The sequence below is a fragment of the Thermobia domestica genome, chromosome 1 (assembly GCF_964235325.1).
Source record: "Thermobia domestica chromosome 1, izTheDome1.hap1.1, whole genome shotgun sequence".
In the NCBI taxonomy this organism is placed as follows: domain Eukaryota; kingdom Metazoa; phylum Arthropoda; class Insecta; order Zygentoma; family Lepismatidae; genus Thermobia; species Thermobia domestica.
Window position 1 is genome coordinate 59,587,356 of NC_137454.1, and position 27,299 is coordinate 59,614,654.

A 27,299-nucleotide genomic window follows, 5' to 3' on the forward strand; every position below is an offset into this window, starting at 1 on the left:
GAAGGTTTGGCAATAACGTGTCGCGAGCTCATTGGTTCATACCAACAGTCAATTCGGTTGCCATGTAGTATAGTACATTATTTTACATCGTTTCTTTCAAGGTTTTGCAAAACGTTTTGATAAAATTTATTAAGAATTTGCTCCAAAGAATTCCAAGATTTGAAGTAAACAAACTACGTCTACATACTCATTATATCATCTGATAAGACATGTTCAACGTACATATTTCTATTCATATATTTTGTACTTTTCTCGTGTTTGATCGTTAGCAACAAAAATAGTTCTGGTCCACGCTGAAAATGAATTCTTTTCTGATGCAAATCCTCTTTGTAGTATTACTATCTCTTAAGTAACGAAAACGAGTTTTTCGAGTTTATTTTATTTTATTTTGTACAATTAACCAGTTTTCCATATTATGCAAATGATATTAACTGTTAAATACGATATTGTACTGTGCTCGTAAATAAGTCATAATCTATGAAAATGGCTTTAAAAAATTTTTAATATTTTCACAAATTCAGCACGACTGGCGTGTGTAACAGTTTGGTGTTGAGTTGGTGCTAAATCAGCGGGTTTGTGACTGTTTCCCAAGATTAAAAAGTGCCTCAAAGGTAACCGTTTTGGCCAGTAGCGTACCCAGGAATTTATTTCGGGGGGGGGGTTCAAACTAAATATGAAGCTATTTTATATTAAAATTGCTAAAATTGCCCCTAAAATTAGGCTAAATTTTTAAAAAGTCGAAATTTCGGGGGGGTCCGGACCCCTGTGTCCCCCCCCTTCCGTACGTCCCTGGTTTTGGCATCGTAGAAGATAAACAAACCAATGCGTCGTCTGAACTTTGGAATATACCAAAAACAAGACTTTCAGCGTCGTTTCCAGCAATGGCACGAGCGATGAAACAAGCGTGTGTGTGTGTTCTCAAGTAGTCTATTTTGAAGGCGATTAAGTGATGTGTTCTATATTGTGATAACAGATAGTTACAACGAAATTCCAGGAACTTTTCAACTGCTCCTCGTAATTAAGTTAAAATTGGGTGCATATTTGAACTGTGGGACTTGGAGCTTTGGCTTCGCTGAAGGGTTAAATTCTTTAGAGAACTGAGGGTTTCACTGGTTTGATATAACACATTTTAGTAATGTGGCTAATTTCGACAGAATTTATCCTCCTGATTCTAAAAAAAATTAGTGATGACAGCGGTCTTTATTAAAATAACAGTTGGTCATGTCAAGTTGTACCGACAGGGTTGAGACAGAGAGAAGATTCTCAGATTAACCCAGCATAAAATTGCACTTCTCTTTCCCTTTTCTTTATATATATAACTTTCCATTTGATTATTGGTGTTGGTTATTACTGTAGGGAGCTCCAATATCGATATATTTCCAAAATCCCTCCACCAAGAAGTTACACACAGAACAAATTATAACAAAACAGCTGCCGTAAAGCAAATAAAATCTTATATAAACACAAATATAATATAACTGAACTACGACTTTTAAAACGTAATGCACACTCGTTTCACAAAGTTGATAACTGCGAGAATAATTTACAACGTAAACCAGGATTAAAAGTTTGCATTTCTATTGCATTACTTACAGAGATATTACAAAAATTTTACCGGAAGACTATCAACTTTTGAACCGAATGTACACGAAAATAATAATAATCAAAAAATAACAACATTGACTTTTGGGTACTGGCTGCAGCATTTCCATTTTCTCCTACTTACATGCAGTTGCAGGGCAGTTCACCACAACAGCCATTGCATGCCCATGCAACTGGCTAGTTATGTTCACTGTTTACGGGGAAAAGAGAATGTGTTATACCTGGATTACATGTTTCCAATTTGATACCTGAGCACAATGCCCGCACCGATATGGTGCCAGGGCTTTAGAATCACTTGCCTCAGCTTGCTGTTGCTGATAATGCTGACGAACATGAGCCAACACCATATCCCTACTCGCATCTCTGAAAAGAAATTTACAGAACATATTCAGTTAATATCTACTGAAAAACGTATGCATGCAATGCATTTTTTAAAAAAATATTAGTAAGTCATTATTAAGTAACATATACATGGCCGGTCAATACTACGAGGGCTATCCAGAAAGTAGATTAAGTTTTCGTCTGTGTCCGCTAGGGGCGGGGCTAGCGCGGCCATCTTGGGGTCAGAGCGTTGCGCAGCTCAGTCGGCATCTAGCCGTGCTAGTGAGAGGTTCGTGCTGTGCTCCGTTAAGATACTGTGACGGTTTGAAATGTCTGCGTTAATTGAAAATCCCGCGAGCTGCGAGGTGCGTGCAGTAATAAGGTTTCTGACAGCAAAAAACTGTAAACCGATAGAAATCTATCGGCAGCTGTGTGAAGTGTATGGGGACAACATTATCACTGAAGGTGGAGTGCGACAGTGGGTCATAAGATTTAAAAATGGCCGAACCAATGTTCACGACGAAGATCGAAGTGGGAGACCCAGCAAAGTGACTGCCGAACTTGTCGAAAAAGTCGATGTTAAAGTCCGTGAAAATCGAAAGTTCACAATAACGGAACTTTCTTTGAGTTTTCCACAAATTTCGCGAAGTTTGTTGCACGAAATCATCAGCGAAAAGCTTGGTTACCACAAGTTTTGTGCAAGATGGATTCCAAAAATCTTGACAGAGGACCACAAAAATCAGCGAATGGCTGCAGCGTTGCACTTTTTGGACGCCTACAATAAGGACGGTGACTCTTTACTCGATCGCATCGTTACTGGTGACGAAACATGGGTGAAACACGTGAACTGTGAAACGAAATTGCAATCAATGCAGTGGGGGCACACAGGTTCTCCCCAAAAACCCAAGAAATGCATGCAAACAATGTCGGCAAGGAAGATGATGGCGACTGTTTTTTGGGACAGAAAAGGTGTGATTTTGGTGGACTTTCTGGAAAGAGGCACTACAATAAACGCTCAAAGGTATTGCCAAACTTTGCAAAACCTCAGAAGAGCAATTCAAAACAAGCGCAGAGGAATGTTGAGCTCTAAGATCTTGTTGATTCACGACAACGCCCGGCCCCACACGGCAAATGTCACGCGTGAAGTTCTTGAATCTTTTCAGTGGGAGTTGTTTCCTCATCCGCCGTACAGTCCCGACCTGGCACCGAGCGACTTCCACCTATTCCCAGCAATGAAGAAGTGGCTGGCTATGCAGCGTTTTGATGACGACGAACAGCTACAAGAAGAGGTAACGAAGTGGTTGAAGTCGCAGGCGGCCGAATGTTTCGACGAAGGAATTTCCAAGCTCGTACATCGCTACGATAAATGCCTTAATTTGAATGGTGACTATGTCGAAAAGTAGTATTTGTGTGTGGCTTTCATCTGTATATAATAAAATTTGTTTCCTATACTTTGTTGATTTTTTATTCCAAAACGTAATCTACTTTCTGGATAGCCCTCGTACACTATTTTGCAGGTTCAAAATGACAGAAAAACAGACAATAACAATATCAACAGTTTGGAAAATAGTACCTAAATCGACCCATTGTCGTTGATAACTGACTGACTAAGATAATTACAAATTTCTCTCTAATAAACAATACTCCACATAATCGATTACTTTGTTTCTCAGTGTTTGGTAGGCTATATTTTAGACTGATATACAGGATCTTCGGAAAATAATGATGGGGTGTCGTGGCCGGGGCGTCATTTGGGATTCCAGGAGGGTCAATTTCCTCCCCATGAGTTTGGCATTTGTATACATTTTAATCCATAAAATAATAATATACCAATGAAAAACTTTAATATCTACTGAGATCTAGGGTTTTGGCCCCCGCATCCAAGCAAAATCTGAAATGTCGATGCTGTGTCGTGGGGTGCTATGCAGGAGTGATGAGACTTTCGTCGTTGATTGAAACACAGTTTTTTGGGGCAACATTTGATTCAGTACAAAAACAAATGCAATACTACTAGTGAGATCTCCAATTTGAATAGTATTTTCTGCACTTAAACCAGGGATGCAAATAACCACTTGCCCGGGGCGAGTAGTTCATCGGTGTGGGCTAGTATGTAATATCATACAGAAAGAAAGTAAATTATTTCTGTTGTGGGATGTGGGCTAGTAGCTTCTTTCTTGGGCGAGTAAAATTTTGTTGCTTATTTGCATCCCTCACTTAAATCCTCCCTATGCGCAAAAAACATATATACTCAAATTGAGCTACTCGTTCATTCCGAAAATGAGGCGTGCTGCTGAAAGGGACAATCGCTAACTCTCTAACTAACTCTATGGCCTATGGAACCCGGAGGTTCAATGCCGCGTTCACAAAAGCTCTCCACTGACTTCTATTCTTAGCTAACTGCATCCAGTTTCTACTTTGTATTCCAATCTCTGCGAGATCCATTTTAATATTGTCCTCCCATCTGCGCCTAGGTCTTCCTAATGGTCGTTTTCCGATTGGTCTTCCAGTCAAGACTTTGAAAGCGTTTCTACTTTCTTCCATTCTAGCTACATGACCCGCCCACCTAAGCCTCCTAGACTTCACGACCCTAACAATGTTGGGTAAACCATATAAATTATGTAGTTCCTCGTTATGAAGTTTCCGCCATTCCCCATTCCCGTTCCTCTTGGATCCGAATATTCGTCTCAGGATCTTGTTCTCAAATACTTTCAGTCTATGTTCTTCCCTCAGAGTAAGTGACCATGTTTCGCAGCCATACAAAACAACAGGCATGATTATCGTTTTGTATATTTTAAGCTTCAAATTCCTCGACAGAATTCTCGACGACAAGAGATTTTGAACCGAATAGTAACACGAATTCCCTGCTTTTAGTCGACATTTAATTTCTTCGTGAATATGATTTTGCTCTGTTAATATTGATCCTAGATATTTGAAACTATCCACTTTTTCAAAAGTATTATTTAATATTTTAACGCATCCATAATTTGCTGTATTACGGTCCCGACGCACTTCCATGTATTTAGTTTTCTCTGCATTTACTTCTAAACCCATGTCCCTGCAAGCGTTTAATAAGATCTCTGCATTTCTTTCTATTATTCTCCTATCATCACCTATTAAATTTACATCATCAGCATATGTCATAACCTGGTGAATACCGTTCAACTCTAGGCCCTGGTTGATATCTTTGATTTTCCTTATAGCGTATTCCAGAACGAAGTTAAATAATAATGGCGACAATGCATCTCCTTGTTTCAGGCCATTTTCTACGTGAAAGCTCGTGGACAAAAATTTTCCTACCCGAACTTTACTTTGGGATTCATTTAAACATATCTTAATTAATCTAATTAGCTTTCTCGGTATTCCAAGTTCTGTAAGAACGTTGTATAATGTTTCTCTCCTAACCGAGTCGTACGCCTTTCTAAAATCAATAAATAGTTGATGTACCGGGGTATTGTATTCCCACTTTTTTTCGAGTATTTGGCGAATGGTAAATATTTGGTCGATAGTTGATCGATTCCGTCTAAATCCGCATTGATAATCTCCAATAATTTCATCTGCGATGGGGTCAGTCTTGCTAATAGAATATTTGAAAGGATTTTATAGGATGTTGACAGAAGAGAAATGCCTCGATAATTATTACAATCAGTTTTGTCGCCTTTCTTGTGAATTGGAACAATGATTGATTCTTTCCATTCTTGTGGCAATTCTTCCTTGTTCCAGATAAGGAGAATGAGTTTGTGTATCTTGTTCCACAATTTTTCGCCTCCAGCTAAAATTAACTCAGCCGGAATTTCATCTACACCCGGAGATTTGTGTTTCTTTACTTTCTTTATAGCAGTTTCTACTTCTATTCGGTTGGATTCTGGAATATACGGTTCTGCGGTGTGTATCTCCTTTTCTCCACGCACACTAGTTTTCGATTGCGTGTTAAGCAAATCGTCAAAGAAATCTTTCCATCTATTTAAGATGCTATCCGTGTCAGTGAGAACTGTACCGTCAGATTTCTTTAATATATAAGCACAAGGTTGATAGCCTTTCTTAAATTCGTTGATTCCCTTATACATGTCCCGGATGTTTTTATTTTTACTATTATCTTCAAGTTCCTTAATTTTAGCTTTCAGAAAATCGCGTTTCTTTGTTCTAAAAGTTTTGGATGTTTCCCGCTTGATATCTGCGAAATTTTGTGTAGTTATTTCATTCGGAGTTTGTAGCCAACGTAATTTTGCCTGTTTTCTCTTCTCTGCTAGTTTTATGCATTCCTGGTCGAACCATGGTTTGTTCCTACGTATTTCCGCTTATCCCAATTTTTCTTTTGCTGAAATTTTAATGCTATCTCTAATTTCAATCCAGGTATCCTCAACACTAGTGCACTCCGAATCTTCTAAAGCCGAGAATCTATTCGAAACTTCAATCTGGTATTTCTCTCTTACCTGGCTCTCTTCTAATTTCTTTAAATTGAATCTCTCCGTTTTCGGACAGTGAATATTACCTTTATTCAACGATAACCTCTCTCGTATTATCGCTGCTACCAGGTAGTGGTCAGTGTCACAATCAGCCCCTCTAAACGACCGGACATCAATTATGTTAGATTGCCTTCTTTTATCTACTAAAACGTGATCAATTTGATTATGTGTTTTCCCGTCTGGTGATGTCCAAGCAGGGCCGGCGCGAGGGGAGGGTGTCGAGCCGTGCCACCGCCCAGGGCGGCAAGTCTAATGGGCGGCAAACTTTAGGAAAGAAAAGAGTACTTTCAAAATATAATGCTTCGTTAACAGGCCCACATGGAAAAATAAACTTGTGTTTACCTGAGAATGTAATTGAACTTACTTCACTCACCTTCAGGAAAATACTCACTCAGGAAATTCAGAGCATTCCCCCTTATTTTCAATTATGAAACTACTAGCCACAGGTATCTCATTCAATATTTCCCTTGCAGCGGAGTAGATAAGATTTCCTGCTAGAGAGGATAAGATTACCAAGCTATCTTTTATATTTTTTCTATTCAGCAATGTTCTAATGCTCCACTCCAAGTATGCAAAAGGTACACTCCCACTTGAGACAGGTCTTTCTAGCCTACAGTATCTAGACTTTTAGGTTCTAACAGCGAGTTTTTAACCAATTTACAAATTGATTATTCCGAATATTAGAACTCCCTAGTCAAAAGAGTTCCTCCAGAGCAATTAACCAAGTTTGACGACTGTGACAGAAATAATTTCAACCGTCGGTTCACAGGTAACTGTTTCAAGTACACATTATGTAATGGCGAATCTGTGTCCAGAAAGTGGTTAGTTTATTCAGAAAGTAAGAATGCTGTTTTCTATTTTTGTTGCAAATTATTTTCCACAAGTAAAATATATTTTACAATTGATGGCTATAACCATTGGTGTCACATTTCTGAAGCTTTGGCTAGTCATGATAGGTCTCCTCTTCACTTTGTGTCGGAAAGAAGGTGGACGGAGCTTTCAATAAGACTGAAGAGTGGTCTTACAATTGACGCAAAACACCAGAAAATGTTAAATGCCGAAGCACAACATTGAAAGAACGTAATAGAACGACTAGTTGCAATAGTAAAGTTTTTAGGTGCAGAATGTCTACCGTTATGCAAAACATCAGATAAATTTTACACAAGTAATAACGGTAATTCTCTGAAACTGGTAGAAAACATGAGAGGCCAAGGATATTACCATGGTTCCAATATGAAAGGCAAACATTCAGGTACTCAGAAGAGAATTTTAGAAATAATTCCCAAATCCTTCTATGTTTTTTGCAGTAGTCATTCAAAACGTTGTCGTTAGCAATGCAACTACAGCATCTCGGTACGCAGTTTAATTTTTTGTATAGTTAAAAATGTTTATGACCTTTTTCTGTGTTAGTTCAACGTTGGGGTATAATTAAAAAAGTTTATGACCGTTTTCTGTGTTAGTTCAACGTTGGGGCATACTAAAGGAACATATTAGCAGTCTCACTCTTAAAACCATTAATCAGTACAATGAGCTCTGACTCCATTTAGATATCAAATAGGGAAGGTTTATGATACCTTACTCCGAATAAGTAACGACAATAGAACAGATAGAATGGTCGCCAACGACAATAGAAAACTAGCTGCGTGACTTTACTTTCCTTTGCTCACTCGTTATACCTGGTATGACTTGTTACTCCACATAAACATAGTAAGCAAAAGTCTCCAAAGCATTGATTCTCATGTGTTGGATGCAGTCTGGTTTCTTGAATGTATATATGCGTACTTTGAGAGAGCAGAAATGATGGAAAGTTTCAATCTTACTTGGTTGCTGCGATGGAGTTGCCATCAGCATTAGATATGGATGGACCACGGATAGGTAATACAGTGTAAGCTCTAAGTCAAAAGAAGAGATAATTTCAGTACAAGGTAGAGGATGAAGCTATTAAAGATCCACAAATAAGATACAAAATCGATTTTTATTACAAAGTTCTAGACATGATTGTGTTAGCTTTAAGAGAAAGATTTGGGCAACTTAAACATCACAGCGAGTATTTCGAATTTTTTTACGATATAAGTAATCGTAAAGATATACCTCCTGAACTTTTTGTCTGAAAAGTGTACTAAGCTTGCCAGCATTTTAACATACGAAGAATCGAAAGATATTAACTCCAGTGATTTGAAAGACGAACTGAAAATGTTATCCACTATAATTAAGCCTGTGAAAGTTCACCGAAAGAGACATTAAAATTAATTAAGGAACATGACTTTGCTTCCAATGTCGGTGTTGCAGTTAGGATTTTGTTAACCTTACCAGTAACAATGACATGTGGAGAAAGAAGTTCAGCTTATTAACTCTAGCTTATTCAAACCTATCTACGTTCTTCCATGTAGCGAACGAAATTAAACTGGAATGTGCATACTATGCAACTTTGTAAAAAATTATCAAGGGCAGTATATGTGTTACGTAAATTGAAAATATCTGTAAGTAAAAGTCTATTAATCACTGCATATTATGCTTTCTTTCACTCTCATCTGTCGTATGGCATACTATTATGGGGTAATTCTTCCGGAGCACAAACAGTATTTAAGTGGCAAAAAAGAGCGATAAGAACGATAACAGGAATTCCAGAGAGAGAATCATGTAGACATTTTTTCAAAGATTTTGAAATAATGACCATCCCGTCCATGTACATATTATCGTGCCTTATTTATATCAAAGAAAACTGTACAAATTATGTTACTCGAAGTAGTGTTCACTCACACAATACAAGGCGCAAAAATGAAATAAATATTCCCCATGTACGGCTGTGCAAAACTCAAAATAGTTATAAATATATAGGGATGAAATTGTATAATCTATTGCCACCTAGAGTGAGAGAAATGGAGGTTAAAAATTTTAAATGATTTTGTAAAAAGTGGCTCTTAGAAAAGTGTATATATAGTATTTCAGAATTTACAGAAGAAATTTCAGTATTAGAACAGAAAAGTAGTACTAGGTAAAATATAAAATATTTTATTGATTAACTAAAATTGTAAATATTATATGTACGCAAACTTAAATTTTGACGTTGTCTATTACGACATCATGTTGTTTAACGACAATAAATAATTCTTATTCTTATTCTTATTCATGTCTAAAACACGCTTGAGCGGTCCAGCAATGATATCAATAGGACATGAATTGGCTGAAACATTGGACTATGCGAATCTGATAAAGGAATTTGATCATATAAGAGCAAGAAAAATTTCTTTAAGGTGTGTTAAATCTATGTATCTCTTATTCTGTTTTAGTACATTGTAAGGCTTAGGCTAATCACTTAGTTTTGCCGTAATATCTGATTCACTATTATTATCTTCATGCTCCATACTCTATTGGAAACACCTTTTGACATAAAATAAGCTTAAAAATTAAAATTATTAGTCGTGAGTAAAGCTTTTTTTTAATTTTATTTTCTGCACGCGCTGCTGTATGTAACAGATATACAGCGAAATCGAGCATACTGAATATTGTGTCATGTGTGGAGTCACTTAAATATTACGTAAGCATTCGAGAGAGGTAGTTCAAATTTTAACTACATTTCCATTTCATATATATTTTTAAATGCGGCATCTTACTTTTTCTGACACTTGAACATCTTCTCTCAATGTAAGGTTTGCACATTAAAGGGGCGGCATTTGAAAGTACCGCCCAGGGCGGCAAAATTGCTAGCGCCGGCCCTGTGTCCAAGTGTACTTATGAATGTCGCGATGTGGGAATTTTGTACTCTTCACGATTAGGTTTTTGGATGTTGCAAAATTCACGAGTCTAACACCGTTGTCATTACTTTCCTTATGCAGACTTTCGTTCCCTATAATCGGTTTGAAAATATCCTCCCGTCCTACCTTCGCATTGAAATCCCCTAATAGAATTTTCATATGGTATCGCGGAAGTTGGTCAAATATCCGTTCCACTTCTTCGTAAAAACGGACAATCGCTAAACTTGAGCAAATATGGGATTTTCAGTAGAACATTGAGGTCAAGTAATTACTAGAACTTTTTTGTTTTGCGAAGTGCAGTGGAACAGCGAGACAGTGCTGCACAATCCATTCGTAAGATAAACTTGGCGTTTGAAGGCCGCGCTCCGACGCGTTTCCTTTCAACGCTGTTATCAAATTAGAGCGTTGCGGTGTTGCCATGTCTTTGTATACAGTCTCATCAATTTGTCACCTGTTCGCATTGTAGTGCGTCTGCTTAGCCATACTTCTTTGACACGTGGCAACGTCGCGTCTCAGTGCTCGTTTCATTCGCTTAGACACGCCGCTAAGTTTCTCTCACGCTTTAGGTAGATGCAGCATGAGCTGATTTTTTTTTTTTTTTTTTAATCGCCTCTTCTGCACAATTTGTTTCGTGGTGCTTGTCCCGTTGCACTTCTGCTGACGATTGTACAATGAGAAAACCTTGGAAAGTTGTATTATAATTAGTTACTGTTGGTTAATTAACCAGACATTCATACAAGTACGTATCAGACATTCATACAATTTTATGGAAGCACATTAGATGATTAGGTTGACAACGGTCAGGCTATTTGTGGTGGCGTATTAGGGCTAACTTTGTACTATGTGAGGAGCAATAGAACGGCGGTTTGCAGTGAACTGAGCAGACAGTGATAGTGTAAAATGGCTGACCTCTCTGATTTCCAAACAGAACAAATTACTGGTCCTCATTATATGGTGCGACTGTGACAAAAGTGGCAGTGTCCAAGGTGATGACAGCCTACAACATTCACGGTAAAACCACGTCGACGAAGAGGAACCAATGGTCGGAAGAAAACATTCAGTGATAGGTCCTACCGAGGATTAAAGCCGATTGTCGTTCAGAACTGTGGTGTGACTGCGGTGCAAGTGACGGAAGAACGCAAGCAACCCCCTCCCACAGCCTGTATCGACAATCACAGTCTAACATAGGGTTGCACGGGTGAAAATGCTCACGACGCCAATGGTGCTGCGAACATGCATCATGTACCGCCAATGACTGGAAACTTTTGATACGGTTAGATGAGCCATCATTCATCTTATTTCAAACCATGGGTTGTGTCTTTGTGTGACAAACGCTCAAAGAGTATGATCCGCAGTGTCCTCGCCCAACTATGAAAAATGGCGACCACTCTGTGGTACTATGGATTGCAATATCCTAATTCTCAGTGGGTCCTGTGGTGACGCTTACCGGTCACGTCACTATCCGTGATTATATCCCTTTTTAAGGAAATATGTGCCTCATATGGTGCAGATGTTTTCCCGAGTAATGTTACCATATTTCAGGATGATAATGAGCCCATTTACACAATTGGAGCTTCTGCGACTGGTTTGAGAAACATAAGGATGAAGTTGAATACCTCCCCTGGCTCGCCAATCCCAGAACTGAACATATTCAACATCTGTTGTCCGTTTTGGAGACACGAATTCAGCGCAAATCTCAACCTCTATCCTGACGGAACTGAGTGTACTGCAAGCAGAATGGTGTAATACCATTTGCTACCATTCACGGCCTCTATGACACGTGTCGCATCAAAGCCCCTATGAGATCTAAAGATGGTCCAACATTACATTAAGCTGTTAAGTTGCGTTTTATTTATATGTTTCCAATTAACTGATAAGTACCTGTAGATATTTGATTTGTTTTGTTCGAACACATTTAGGGATATCCGCAAAGTGAATGTTAGAAGGAAACTGTAATTGGTCAAATGTAACATATATTTTATCAATGTCTGTACCGGAATAGCTAATATAAATGAATTGTATATCATATAAATGTTTGAAGGCCAAAATGGGTCATCTTCACCTGCAACCGAAATCGCTGTAATACTGCTTTCCTTGTCTTCTGATATATTTTTTTATCACCCAATGAGATTGTCAGGAATAACTACTGCAGACGTGACTAGATATGAAAATAACAGAGGAGAATAAGTTAGCCTTGGATTTCTCAGTTTTTGACGCCCGTTGTGGATTTCAACACTTCATGTATCCCTAAAGAGTACATTATAGCTGACTGTCTATAATAGAAGCAATGATATACATCCAATCAATGTCCTTGTCTGGATATTCATAGACATTAGATATCCACTGTACATCCATTTCATGTCCAAATATCATGTGAAACAAGTCAATAATTTGGGAAAATACTGTTTGTCGTAATGTGGGCTATTTATTTCACCTTGTGTTGATCAAGGTGATATTCAAAGTCCATTTAATGACTTGGGACGGTAGGTAGCGGCATGACGTCACGCCGTTCTCCTGCCTAACTTCGTCCATAGTTTTTTTTTTTTTTTTTTTTTTTTTAAGGAACTGAGGTCACGCCGTACATATTTTTTAGACGTGGGGCACGGAGTTCCGCTGCGTCCCCCTTACTTTTACCCCTGGCGTTACGTTCACTGATCTCACCGTTAAGCGAAAGGAGAGGATGCTAGGTGAATAACGATAATAAATAATGAAAGGCCATGTTCTGAGCAAATTCAAACCAGCGACCGGACAGGTTTTGCGACAGCCAGACCACTCTTAATCACATCTGCATGCTGATCTGATAATAGCAAATATATTATTAAGAATTCACATTAATATATATATATATATATATATATATATATATATATATATATATATATGTGTGTGTGTGTGTGTGTGTGTGTGTGTGTGTGTGTGTGCAAACAAGTAGTAGTGTCATGTGTACATCACGTGAAGGAATTTGGTTTGTATGACGTGCTATTTTTTCAATTGTTACTGACACCGGGAATAGTAGTAAATTTCTACCACTTCCGGTTTCAGTAGAGAGATATAGGTGGAGATGGAGCCTATTGATGGGACGCTGAATTATTTTTTTTTAAATGCTTCTCGATATATATCACTGTTTTACTCTGACATGTCAACAAATAGATGCCGCGTACATTATAGCCTCGCTGCTGAACGGCATGCTACACTCTAACTAACTAATACGCAAATGAATAAATATAGCCGTTCAATAAGACTTCCCATACCTATGCATTGCATAGTTTGGGAGTCTAAAAGAATGAAAAGAAAGAATGAAAGGGAGATTCAATAGAACACTTAATTGAAGATAAAAATACCAACTTTAAAAGGATGAATTCAGCGCATACATTTAGACCATAGCCGAGTTAAGAATTCTGTAGAAAATTTATAAAGTTATATTAGATTATACGAAAAGAGTGTAAAATTTAAAAGACATTGGAAGTTGTTTGCTTGTCGCCTTAAGTTGTACTTTGTTACAGTCGAAATACTGTGAAAGTTGAAATGGTGTGCAATGAAGTTGGCTAAGTATTGAAGGCTAACATTTAACCTGTGTTGTAGTAACTATCGTAACTTCGCCAATGGAAGCATGGATTGGCACTCCTATTACAAATTTCTCAGATTCTTCCTCAGCCACGTGAGGACATATATATATTATGTATGTATGACTGTATATCTCTAAATATACAGCCTTAATATTGGCCAATTTGTTCAAAAGAAAACTGCAAAAATCGTACACTCTCTTAGATCAGAAAGAAACAAAAGAGAAACGCATTAATGCTTCGCACCGACTATCACCCTCCAAACACAATCAACCTAACAAGACAACCCCTCTCAAGCTCTTTTATTGATTGCAGAGTTAGCCCAGCTCTCTGAGAAGCGATGACGCTTTCACACTTGACTCACTGCCTCTAACCCTACTGTTGTTGCGTGTTTTAACTTTTTGGACGAATCAGCACAAAGTTCTGTTCAAGCACTTCGGAATAAAAAGTGCTGCGGAACACGCATATTTTGACAATTTGCTATAAAAGTAGCAGAATTACACTCGACAGAAGGTTTATTTCCAGCGGTACATTTATATGCATACTGTCATTATCGTTACAACGTTTATACATTGAATTTAAACAGATAAGCCACTTCTGCTAGAAAAATTTTACACAGCACCAATTTAGAGGTTAACTATAGTCAACAATTGGAACTTCATCATTTTCATCCCCTCCCTCATTTAATTTTAAAGATTTTTCTAAACCAATTAATCCAGTGCAATGTAGACCAATTGGACTAACAGAATGAACTGAATAAACCAAAATCAAAATAGTGAAGTTTTTTCTACGAATGCAAGACGACGTTTGAAAAGCCACAGCAGGCTAAACTTCTAGTGTTAAAGCCCACAAACGGCTGTAATCAGTAGTGATGACTTCAGAAGCTTTCCTCCGATGTGGCAAAGATTTCAATACACAGGAGTTAAAAGTAGTACTGTGAAAATATTAATGAGAGTTTGACCGATGCCCCAGCTGGGGAGGATTTCCCTCCGTCCACTTCCTGAAATCATAAAAGGTGGTCAGCCAGAGAGTTCTTTGGTTCTTTGGTGAGTGACGTATTATCAGAATATTGACTTCGGTTCCCGTTATTTCTGGCCTTTTACCAAGAATTCGTTACCTCTTAATTTCAAGTGGTCCAATGGTTTCGCAATATTGAGTGAATAATGAAAATTCTGTGCTCGTACCGGGTTTCGAAGTCGAATCAGTCATACCAGATACCTTCAAAATTTGTAAAGTAATGGAAAACGTCTTAATAACAATAATTAGTTCATTTAATGGCATCTTGTTATTTCTCAGGTGATGATTAATTTTCAAAATTGTAATACTTAATAACACGTTCCATCAGAATACGATATAGGCTATATCACAAAGATGCGACTTAGTATACTCTTGGAAGTTCAGCAATCGGCAACGATTGCCTCAACTCAGGAAGCACACGAAATTGGACTAGTGTTATTAAAATTCGAATAATAATGGTTTCTTCGAATATTAGTTGTTCTAATAATTACGTATTGAAATAATTTTGGAATATTGAAAAGGAATATACGGATATTCGAAGATCAGAAAAGTTCGAATAATCTTAACAGCAGTAAACACTACCCTCTGGTAAGATGAAATCCGAACTACTATACAGATTGTTATCTGGTAATGCTCCCATGAGGATCGAAAGTGGGATATGCACAGCAACATTGATATTTTATTAAGACACTTAAAACAAGAAACTCACTAATATCCAGTACAGTATGTCAAAAGTACTGTTGACTCTACTTTCTGCGTTTAAAAAAGTAACAGTGTCACGTGTACATAACGTGAAGGAGTTCGGTTTGTATAGCATATTTTCTCAATTCACCTTGAAACCGGAAGTTGTAGATTTCTACAATTTGTGGTTTTAGTAGAGACATCAGAGTGAAGATAAGAGTATATTTTTGGGACGCTTAATTAATTGCAGAAAATCGCTTCTCGCTATATATTACTGTTCTTATCTATAGCAATCAATGTTGGAACCGGAAGTTGTTGATGTCCTTCACATCCGGTTTAAATAGAGGGTTAAGAAAGAACATGGTAGTTATTTCTACAACGCTAAATAGATTTCAAAGAAGCTTCTCGCTATATCTTATCAATTTTGCTCTATGTACATCAAAATTGGAACCGGAAGCTGCAGTGGATCATTTCCAGTTTAAGTAGAGAGTTAAGGATGGAGATGAAAAGTATTCTTGGGACATTTAATCGATTGCCATTTCTCATTATTACCGTTTTTACTGTGTAGTGATCAATGTTAAAACCGGAAACGGTAGATTTCTATCACTTCCGGTTTGAATATCATCTCCATCAACGAACTCGATTCCTAATCTTTGGCTATCTACATTCTGAGGAAAATCTGTGAGAATTTTTGTTCACTCGACGGACGGACAAATTGTATATTTTATATATATATATATATATATATATATATATATATATATATATATATATATATATATATATATATATATATATATATATATATATATTGACATATATGTTTGTTCAATTTTTAAACATGTATCATGCTTTGTCTGGCCCTCGGATCAACTTTTCCTTTATAAAATCGTAAATGATTCTGATTTTGACATGGACATACATCATATATCTTTAACCATTTACCAGTGTTTCAGCACCTTCGGAAAATAAACTATTCTTTCAATAATTGGATTATAATTGAATTATCACTAAATTTAAAAACTAGGAAGCTCAAAATATAATTTGAATTATACGACTACACTGACAAAAGACACTGAAAATACGAATAAACATTTTTTTTTTAATGTACATTTCTTTCACTAAATCTAATAATAAATATTACTCAAAAATAGCTATCAGCAACATTATATTATTTTCTACAACAAAAAACTCTACACTGGCATCTATGAACACATACCTACATTAAAATGAGTTAAATTTTACATCAACGAATTGATGATCGGCGCAGAAGTAAGTCAGTCACTCTAGATCATTTGAATACGAAGTTGTCAAGCGAAGAGCCAATCTGAATGTTTGTTTACACTGAACCAAAACAGAAGTAAACGCACTAGTATCCATGCACAGAACCGCGATGAAACTTTGTGTTGCTCTTACAAGACAGAAGGAAGTGGTAAAATATATACATATATCCTCGATATACAAGCGACAACCAATGTCTGACACCAGAAAAACTAACTGAGAGAAGCGGTCCAGCCAAACCAGAAGCTGCGTTTAGGTAGGGTTCCCCGCTATCGATCCTGCTTTGCCCGCGATCCTCTTACTTTGGACCCACACGCGCTAGGGAAGCCTGTTCCCACCAACCTTTATAAAACTCATTCAAGCCATTGAGTTGCGTCACAAGCTTTGTAATTATATGTATGAAAAAGAGCGCGCGCATTCACATATGTGTATTATAATGAAGCTTATCCCTTTGTTGCTCTATATGTTCTATACGTAAGGGTATGGTACCTGTACAGTACATTGAATCTTTGACAGATGTGTTATGTAAGACAATGAGGCAAGGTCTGTGCAATAACTTTTTTTGTTCATGAATGCTTACGGTAGTGATCACGCGCCATATGGTCTACGCAATCGACGCATTCTTTTATCTCATGTATTCTTTCGAACTGGAAGATTGAACAAGCATTTTGTTAGTATATATAATATTGGGGGGGAAGATGTGCTCCTCCTATCTTTGAAAGCTCTGTTCTTCTTCACTGTTACGTGCATTGGAAACAAATATCACAGTTTCTCGACTGGATGTCTTTCAACCCGAAGGCAGGTTCTAGCCCACTTACCCTAATCTAGCTACGTGGTGCCAGTAACACAGACAGGGGTATTGTGATCAGTTTCTTTCCCCTGTGGTTCAAAAATGATAATGACAAATTGGTGATTACGAGCTGTAGAAGAGGAGCAGGCTGAGAATTGGGATTAAGTATATCACATATGCAAGGACTGTGTAATGGATTCAGTACACAGGTAATAGCTTCAATCAATATTCATCCGATATAAAGATTCCTATTTCTTATACTGTCAAGAAGCCAAGACTTTCACAATGGGAAGTAACTATTGTAAGAATGAAAATATCACTGGACACAATAATAATTCACAGCTCACCACAGGATGGCCAGAAAGTCAAAATCAAAATTTCTTGCATATTGAATTGCAACTCACACAAACATAAACATTATATATATATATATATATATATATATATATATATATATATATATATATATATATATATATATATATATATATATATAACAATGACAAGTTTTTAGATACATTCAAAATGAAGAAGATTGGGGAAAATTAATTGGGTGGAACAGAAATAGAAAAGTAACAGAGAAAAGAGAAGAAGAATATTGGAGATAACTAAGAAAAAGAGAGGAAATAAAATTTTTAGAAATTGTATTTTGATGGATGAGTTGCGTTTGAGGAGGAAAAAAATATATGAATAATCTAGTGACGTGTATTGGCGAAAATAATATGTCAACGAAAAGGTTCGTGAAAGACCTTGCAGCGCAAAGGAATTTGTCAGATCCTGGCAAATGACTTTCTAATTTTGATTCCACATTTAGACAAGAGTGAGAAATGCTCAAGAGGAATTTCTCATATGTCCAAATTTAGAATACAACGCCAATTTCCGAACGAATTTATCCACACAAGATTCTGTGCATTCAAGAAAAATTTCTAAAATAACTCACTACTGTAATATTTATTCCGGCCAAAATTCGTTTTGCTGAGTTGGTTTCAGGTTAGATTCCCGATAGGGAGACAATTTGTAATGTCGACTCAGCATCAAGAGACAATTACAACGTTGCTTGAATTAAGAAATATCGAACACCGGTCTAGAAAACCAAAAATAATGGTGATCGGAGTCAATATGCTGATTATACATCACCCACGCACCAATAGCGTCATTTCATATTTAGCTTGGGAGGGGCAAGACCCCTTGATATAAGTAAAACTTCACGTTTTTCACTAACTTACTACTATTCTATTGATAAAATCTATACGAATCTCAAACTCAGGGAGAGGGGCCAATGCCCCTTCCTGTCCCCCCTAAATGACGCCCCTGACATGCACATGCCGTCTTTGACAGGGAGTTTAGCTTAGTTCAAATGTGTAGCTAGACTTCTGTCATCTGGGGAAGAACAGACTTGGATGCTCCTCTCCCTTGAATTTGATTATTTGAATTTAACGTCCCTTTCAGCAGCGAGGCTATATGAGACGGGAGCTACTGATTAACGTGAAATCTGAATCACATGAGCTCCCGCCGGGAATCAAAGCTCGGGGAGAAAGTTAGACTTTCGGAGGGGATGAAAATGTATGAATAAAAGATGAGGATACATACTCGACCGACGGATATTAGTAGTGGTAGATTGGAGTTCAGCCTCCCTTTCAGCAGCGAGACTATATGAGACGTAGATCTAATGCTTAACGCTGTATTCAAACTATATGAGCTCCTGCCGGGAATTGGATCTGGGTTCCCTGCACCAAAGGTGCGTACGCTAACCATATAATCACGAGGGAAGTCTTCATGATATTAGAGTCAAATCCATGTTTTCGGAGTCGCTGGGGTGAATAGTGACACTTTCAACTTCTAATTAAGTATAAGTTTAGCCTTCATCATTAAGTATAAGTTTAGCCTTTAGGGGCAATAGGCGGAAAATAACATGTCCAAAGTGGTCGATATTAGTGTCGAATCCATAGTTTTCTGGATCGATAAGCTAATTGATTACAGTCTCGATTACATTTAAGTCCAAGTATATGCTAAGAAGGCTATCTCAGCTGCCCCGGAAATCGACAGGGTTAGCTTTTGTTATTTATTTCACTTATATTGACAAGGGTAACGCCAAAAGCATTGCTCTTCGATATTTATATATTTCATTCTCCCGGTGGGGACACTCAGTCGAAAAAGTAAGGTTGAGCCATCCTGATTGAGGTTTCCCCTCATTTACATCACGTAAACGCCGGGATGGTACCTCATATAATGGCTCAAGGGAGTTTCCTTCTTTCCCTATTCCTTTCTTCTTCCTCAATTCCCGGCGAGGGACGTCACCCCTCATACGTGACAAGCTAACATGGCCATAGATGCCGGAAGCCCAGAAATCTAATTGCTAATCCTAATATATTTCATTCATATTGACACGGGCAACGCCGAAGACGTATTTATTTATTATACTCATTTCTTTCTTTTCCGCTATGGTATTATCCACCCTGTGCGAAGAACGGGTATGTCAGCTAGTAATATCTATATAAAAGAACGCTCGCGCGCGCGCGTGTGTGTGTGTGTGTGTCAACAGATAAACACTGGTTACGGAATGGTTATGAAAACATTCTTTTCCCTATTGTTTATCCAGGTTCTGAATTAGGACCCGGCAACGACAAATACTTACAGCTAGTCTTTAATAATAATAAAAATTATGTGTGTCTGCCATCAGCTTTCCGCATAAAAATGAGTCACCCAGAGCTACAACATTTTCTACATAGATATATCTTCACCAGATCTAATCGCGCACGAAGCTGTTTTTTTTTATTTTCGACTCAAGGGAGGATTGGGGGATCACATAGTTTGGATGATATAATGCAGTTCCTAAAAGACGGATCCTTATTTGTTTCTTCCTATGATGCGAGTCCTGGGCAGGTCTATAGCTAGAGAGTGGCAATGGGAGCTGGTATGTATGTATGAATTTAAAATATATTGAAGTTAGCATCCCCTCAAAAATTATATCGGTCCATCCTTTTTTTCCTACGAACGTGGAACGGACGCCTACCCCACTTGCTCCACCAACGGGACGCCCTCGAATGTAACTATTATATCTCAAGTGCACTAAATATCTCATAAGTATTTCAGGACACCAATGCTTTTCGGAATTTATCTTGCGCTTTAAGTCGCAGTATTCAGCATAGTTACAGAAATAACATTGATAAAGGATACTTTGAACACATACAAGATTAAACAGTGTAACAAACTGAAAACAAACTACAACGCCATATTCGATAGATACAAAACTATGTAACTATTTTTGTACCACCCTATACAACTTTTTTTGACTTTGGTTTTGTACCGACCTGTTTAAACTTCGACATGTGACATTCGAATAGGTTACATCAGAGTTGTTGAAGTCAAAGGCCATTGAGTGACTACAGAAAATTGATTAATCTATATCAGGATCCAGCACTCCTCTAATATCTAGTGCCTTTTCAATCTTTGGATATTTGAGGACGAGTTAGTGTCCCATGGATGTCCAAGTAGAGGATGTTCATTTATGTACGATCGCCAGCAAAAATGGATAAACACCTACAAATGATTTTTTTTTTTTTTTTTTTAATACGTTGTATCCCCAAAGTGGGTACGCCTATTTCAATATAGTTCTTTGAAATTTGGAGAGTAAATTCCACTGCATGACAGAAGGATTTGTATATGTTGCGGCCCAATTTTGTTGGTAACTGTGCATCATCGTCAATACTGTGGACAATTCCTAATGTGCTCTATGTGAACACTCAGTATTTTTTTTTTTTAATAATGAACACAAATCAACAATATATATACAATAAACAATATCTTGTGAAGTTTTCGGCAAAATTTAAGTTTCACTATTGGTAAATCTTAATTTGGAATGTTCATTTAATATCCCTACCCCAAATGATGTTCGCACTCACTAACCTCAAAGGGCCTTGTATTGAGTCTGAGCTTGGTTAAATGTGAGCCCCAGACTTGCGAGTTTAAATATTTTGCTCTCATGTGCCCAAGTGATTAGCACACGTGCTTTCTGGTGAACTTCCATGTTTCACAGCGGTATAGTAAATGTTATTACATTAACAATATCCAGCACTTCGTTTGGCGTGACTAAGCAAAGAATTGTTTGTATGAGTGAAACGAGGATTTCTCCGAATGTAAGAAATTAGTTATCTGTATTAACCCTATTTTTAAAACAATACAAATTACCGTAGATAATTCTTGAATGTTCAGTTTCAGAAAACATTCTGCTCATAGGCTTATATGAATTTTTGATTTTTCTAACTCTTTACTGTCTATTCTTGCTAGACAACAATCTAAGAAAAATACATCTGGATACGTATTTTACAAAACGTATTCTGTTGCACACACAATTTCTTGCATTACTTTAAAATAGGTGTTTTGCCCAGGCATGTTTCTAAAGGAGTACTTACAGTTTCGAGTCCGAAATAGCATTTCTAAAACCTATTAGATGTGAAGCAGATTAAGTATTAGGTGAGAAATCCTCTAGGTAATTTAATTCTTGTTTTTGGTTTTATTTCTTTACACTGAGGAATCTAACAAGAGTTCCTCTAAATCAATAGGACACGAAGTTGGATTCACATCAAAGATTAAAAAAAATAAATAAATAAATAAATAAATAAAATAAAATAAAAAAAAAAAATCCCTGTAGGAAAAGGACGAGAAAGTAGCCTCCTGTCTTCAAACTCATCACGAAAATTTAGATACACTCATGTGCAAAATGATTGTCGCATATCTATAACTGTCTTCTGTAAAAGAATAATTTGATAATGATTTTGCAGGGTACTTTTAATACTGACACTATGTGTATAATAGGGAAATGTATATTTGTTGTAAATTTCATAGGAAAAGAATTATAAATACTAAAATTAGAATGAGTAAAAAACAAAATGTTGCTAAATAGACTAGAAGATTTTATTTTCGTTTTATTGTTATTTACTGCTCTTTTGACACAAACATGCCACATACATGTGTTTGTCGGTTATACACATACTAATATTATACGAAATACCGGGCGAATTTGTTATCAAATTATATTCCTACAACAACATATTTATAGACATGTCACAATAATTTTGGACATAAGTGTACAGTCATTAATTGGTTTAAATAGTTAATCAACCATATAATTAAAATTTAAATACGGTACTATAGACACAGAGCGACATAAACATTTTAACCCTATTACTAATTAATTCACGGCAGCGAATAAGAGCATATATGGGGATTAATGGGGAGAAGGGGGTGAGCAAAAACATGACGGCTGCACATTAATTTTACGCATAGAACTAATCTAGGTTTAAGGGACGATGATGTGAAGAATAGACTTGCAATGTTAATTGCAATACTATGTCACAGCAGTCCGTATCAATATTGATCCCTATACGTACGAAGATAACATTTTTGATGTGTCATTCTCCCGGAGAAGTTACTCTCGTTTGGCAACAAGCTACAAATATAATTGATATATAACACTAGAAAAAAATAATAATTCAACTTAACTCACCTGTAATTACACTTTTTGCATTTGAACATTGTCTTCTTTCCTTCCGTTGTTGCTGCTGTTGCTCCTGATGGTGATGTAGGAGTTTTCGTCTCTTGACTAGAAACTACAGGCGTAGAAGTTGACGTGACTGCCGCAGTCTTCATTTCTGCTAAAGCTGCTTTCTTTCTCAGCCCTACTTCGTGCTCGTATATTTTTCCTTCATCGTACAACATTCTCGCAGGCCTCTTGAGTGATTGGCGTGGTCTCAATGACGAAAGCTCAGGTAAAGGCTGTTCATGTCTTTCTGTTGAACCACTGGGATAAGGCGGAGGAGGTGGATACTGATATTGATCTTGCAGTGACATTCCCATTACTTCTCCACCTGAGAGGAAGTTTCTGTTTGGTGGAACAACAACACTGCGCTGCTGCAACCTTTCTTGCAACAATGAACTTGTGTACTCTATGTTTGGAGAGGAGCTGTAGACGCCTATTGATGGTATTGTACTGGTAGTGGTAGTCTCTTGTGTGTTTACAACTGAGTTTATTCTATTCCCTAATCGAGATAGAACATGTTGAGCTGCTCGTAATGGTGGTGGAGGTCGCAGCGGGATAGGCGTAACTAATTGCTGAACAGAAGACTCTGAAGAAACAGGATTTGGTGCCCGGGTAAGGCGAGGTGGTAATGGGAAATTTGAGACAGGCGTACTGGAAGCCACTGGTACTGGAATAACTTCTGTTGATGGAGTTGATGATGATGTCACAGAGGACGTTGTTGAAGGAACATTTTCCGTTTCTTGACTAGGTGAAGGAGATGGTGGTTTCGACGACTTGGATTTCTTTCCGTTTCCATTGTTACTTTCAGTAATTTTTGAATTTGGAAGATCTGAGTCATGAACCTGCATCATCGTAAGGAACTTGTTGTACTTGGAATAATTTCTTCGTCCAGTTTCATCGGTCATCAATACTCGTGCTTTCAAATGCGACGTATCTCTTACTGATTTCAATTTTATATGTTTTGTGATATCCCATCGCCAATTGGAACGGTAAGCACAAAGTGAACACTCAAAAGGTTTTTTATTCAAATGTCCAACAATATGCACATGAAACCGAGAAGCGGTTGTTGCCCAAAATGAACAATCTGGACATTTAAAAACTTTTTTAACAGACGAAGGACCTTTTACATCAACTTGTACGGTTTGCTCTGGCTCAGATTTATTGGTAATAGCGCCGATCCCAGGAGCTGTCTCAATTCCAACAAGACTGCTATCACTTGGAGATTTACTTCTAACAGAATTATCTTGGCTCTCTTCTCCAACTGATAATACGGAATGCACGTCATCAGGAAGTTCTGAATCTGCTTCTTGTGGTTGACCCGCCCCTTCACCTTCAGTTTTATTTTGGGTGTCGACTTGCGCACAGCTGTTCCACACAAATACTTTATTCTCCATTGGATGAGGTTCCCTCTTATCCTTTCCTTCATCATCCACAGATTCTTCAACAGCTGAACTGGCGTTTTCATGACTTTGTTCTTCCATTATATCTGACCCATCAACTTCTAACTGTTCATGTTCTGTCAAATCAGATTCACATTTCTTTTGCATCTCTTCACACGTCTGTAGATGTACAATAAGATCTGCACTTGTTTTACATCTCTGTCTACAGTACTGACATCTTGTTGACGATAAGCTTTTTCTGTTGATATTCTGATTTATATTTTTATGGAATTTCTGATGTCTTACAAACTCCGACAGACATTTTGATTCATGACCGCATTCGCAACATACTAAATTTGACCTATCAGTCTTAACAAGTTTTTCCTTTAATTTGTCAAAAAATGAAGCATTCTTCTTCTTGAAAGATGACGTACTGCGTGATTTCGCCTTTGTAGACTTCTCTTGTTTTAACCCATCTTTTTCATTGACTTGTACTTCCTTCTCATTTATTTCTGATTCTTGTTCTGTACACATACTGTCGATTTTGTCTGATTCAGAAGATGCGTCAAACGCTTCTGACGCTCCCACGAGAGAAGCAAAATCTTTCAAAGAGCTGTTTTTCGATTTAGCACATATTTCTTTCATATCTGCTTCACTTATAATAGTTGAAGGTTGCAATGAATTATCTTTGCTTTCACCCTGATATGTTTGTGATAATCTTCTTCGGAAGTGAGGTACTTTTAATATTGGCACAGACCCCTTTCCTTCAGAAACATTCTGAATAGGTATGAGGTTTGGGACAGGCCTAGGAAACTTCTTTGGCTTTGTAGGACTAGGATGCTCAATCCCATGCGCTTTGGTTTCGTGTCTCAGAATATCTGCTTCCCAGACTGCTTTATAGTTGCAAAAATTACATTTTAAATTCTTAATATAGATATTCCCATTTTTGTGTATTATGTCGTCAGGATGAATAAAATCTGTTTGAAAATTATGCCTCTCGTGCTGATCCTGGAAATTGCTAGGTTTGCTTGATTTCATTTTCTTAAGTGTCATTTTAATTTTGGGAGTTTTCTTTGGCGAATTGCCATTCATACTTAACGGTTTATCTTTCTCTCCATTATCTCCAGATCCACTAAGTTCAAAATTCGAAACTTCAAACGTTGAACCATCACCTTCTTGATCCGCACAGTTCTCTTCTCTTTCCATTCTCAGTAACTCCATTTCTTCTTGATCTATTTCGTTTGTACCACTGGTGTCGCTAGCTCCCACTTTATTCCTACGTTTCTTGGATTTGTTTGGAGACAAGTGGTGATTTTGAACATGTACTGTAAGTGACTGTTTGATATCGGCAGTGAAATTGCACATTGTGCATCTGTATGAGCCATCACCGGTGTGATTTTTAAAATGTCTATCTAAATTCCATTTGTATGGAGTTCTGAAATCACACATATCACACTTTATCATTGGCATGGAGTGATATTTTACATGTTTTGTGTATCGAGCTTTCATATGAGTCACATAATTACATTTACTACAACGAAAGAACTTCTTCTTCAAATGTGCAATGTGTTCATGTCGCTGAACTAGTATTTTACTTCTACTTGTAAAATAACACACTGAACACTTGAATTCATTTGATTCCCTTACCAAAAGTGACTTCATACTGTGAGCAATATTGAATTTCCTCCCCTTAACAGGTTCTGATTCTTTGGCAGTGTCAGACTCATCAATTTTCTTTTCTTCTTCTTCTTCTTCTTTCACTTCTGATACCTCTGTTGTCTGTGGAAGAATATTTTGTACAGGAACAAGAGGTGGCGGCACACTGTGGACCTTTTTCTTTTCCCTGGCTACAACAGCTGGCTTCTCTTTGTTGATAACTTTCTCAACGGCTTTTGTGGCATTTGTTTTGCTTGGTAGAACTTGTAAAGATTTTCTTACAACCTTTCTTGTATTTGTTCTCGCTTTAGACGTTTTAAAGTTCTTCGACACGTGTACCATGTGGACATGTCGCTGTAGCTTTTGACTGTGTTTTGATGCGTATAGACAGTGAGGGCACTCGTATACTTTTATTCTTTCATGATGGATATCCTTCTGATGATACAAGAACAAACGCGGATTCTGAGTGTAATAATCACAAACATTACAATTGTAATTCCTCTTAACTTTACACTGTGGCAAATCATGATCTTTCGATTCTGTGTCTTGCTTCTCGACTAGTAGTTTCTCTCCAGCATCACCATTTTCATTCGGATCTTCATCAATACCATTCTTCACTGAGACTTCTAACGTATTTTTCGAACTAATTTCATCAGCTACTGCATAGTCAGTCTTTTGAACAAGATTGAGAGAGGAATCTGCACTTCCTTTACCCTCTCTCGAATTTCTTCTCACTACTCTTCTCACTGCAGACATCTTTGGTGATGGGTTACTTGTTACAACTTCTACTCAAAACACGGAAGACTGGGAGGCATCTTGTTGAGTGTTACAAACGTAACTTGGACTTTGGTTTTCATCAAGAGTTCGCCTGCAACAAAAGAAAAAAATACCAGAACATTATACCACTATTAATTTTCTTGATATTTACAAATAGTGAACACAAATTGTTAATATAAACTCTAACATAACATATAGATTTGAGTATTTTGAAATGAAATGAAATATTTGAGCTTAAAGTCCCACGATTATGCCCGTTAGGCTAAAAGAGACGACAATAAGTAAAATCACGCATAACTAATTAGAATATTTCAGCTGTAGATTAGAGTACTTGAGATATTCACTGTCACGAATCACCCGTGTTCTTTAGCTTAAAGGACATAATTGTAGGATGTAAAACCATTTATCTCATTCAAATCATTTAACAACCAGTTCTATGATTAGTATTTAACAACCGGTTGTGTGATCAGTATAG

At 37.3% G+C, this 27,299-nt stretch overlaps 1 protein-coding gene across 7 annotated transcripts in view; it reads right to left on the reverse strand.

Annotated features, from left to right (window-relative positions):
• LOC145685135 (uncharacterized) overlaps positions 1–27,299 on the reverse strand; it is a 263,787-nt gene that overhangs the window by 18,355 nt on the left and 218,133 nt on the right. For 5 of the 7 annotated variants that reach the window (XM_081757494.1, XM_081757490.1, XM_081757488.1 and 2 more), the window contains 2 exons: positions 22,980–26,915; positions 1,824–1,965 (listed from right to left, as the gene is read on the reverse strand). In XM_081757494.1, coding sequence (XP_081613620.1) covers positions 1,824–1,965; positions 22,980–26,803 — 3,966 coding nt within the window. In that variant the 5' untranslated portion in view covers positions 26,804–26,915. The remainder of the gene's footprint in view (positions 1–1,823; positions 1,966–22,979; positions 26,916–27,299) is intronic. The other 2 variants (XM_081757500.1, XM_081757506.1) reach the window with 2 other exon arrangements.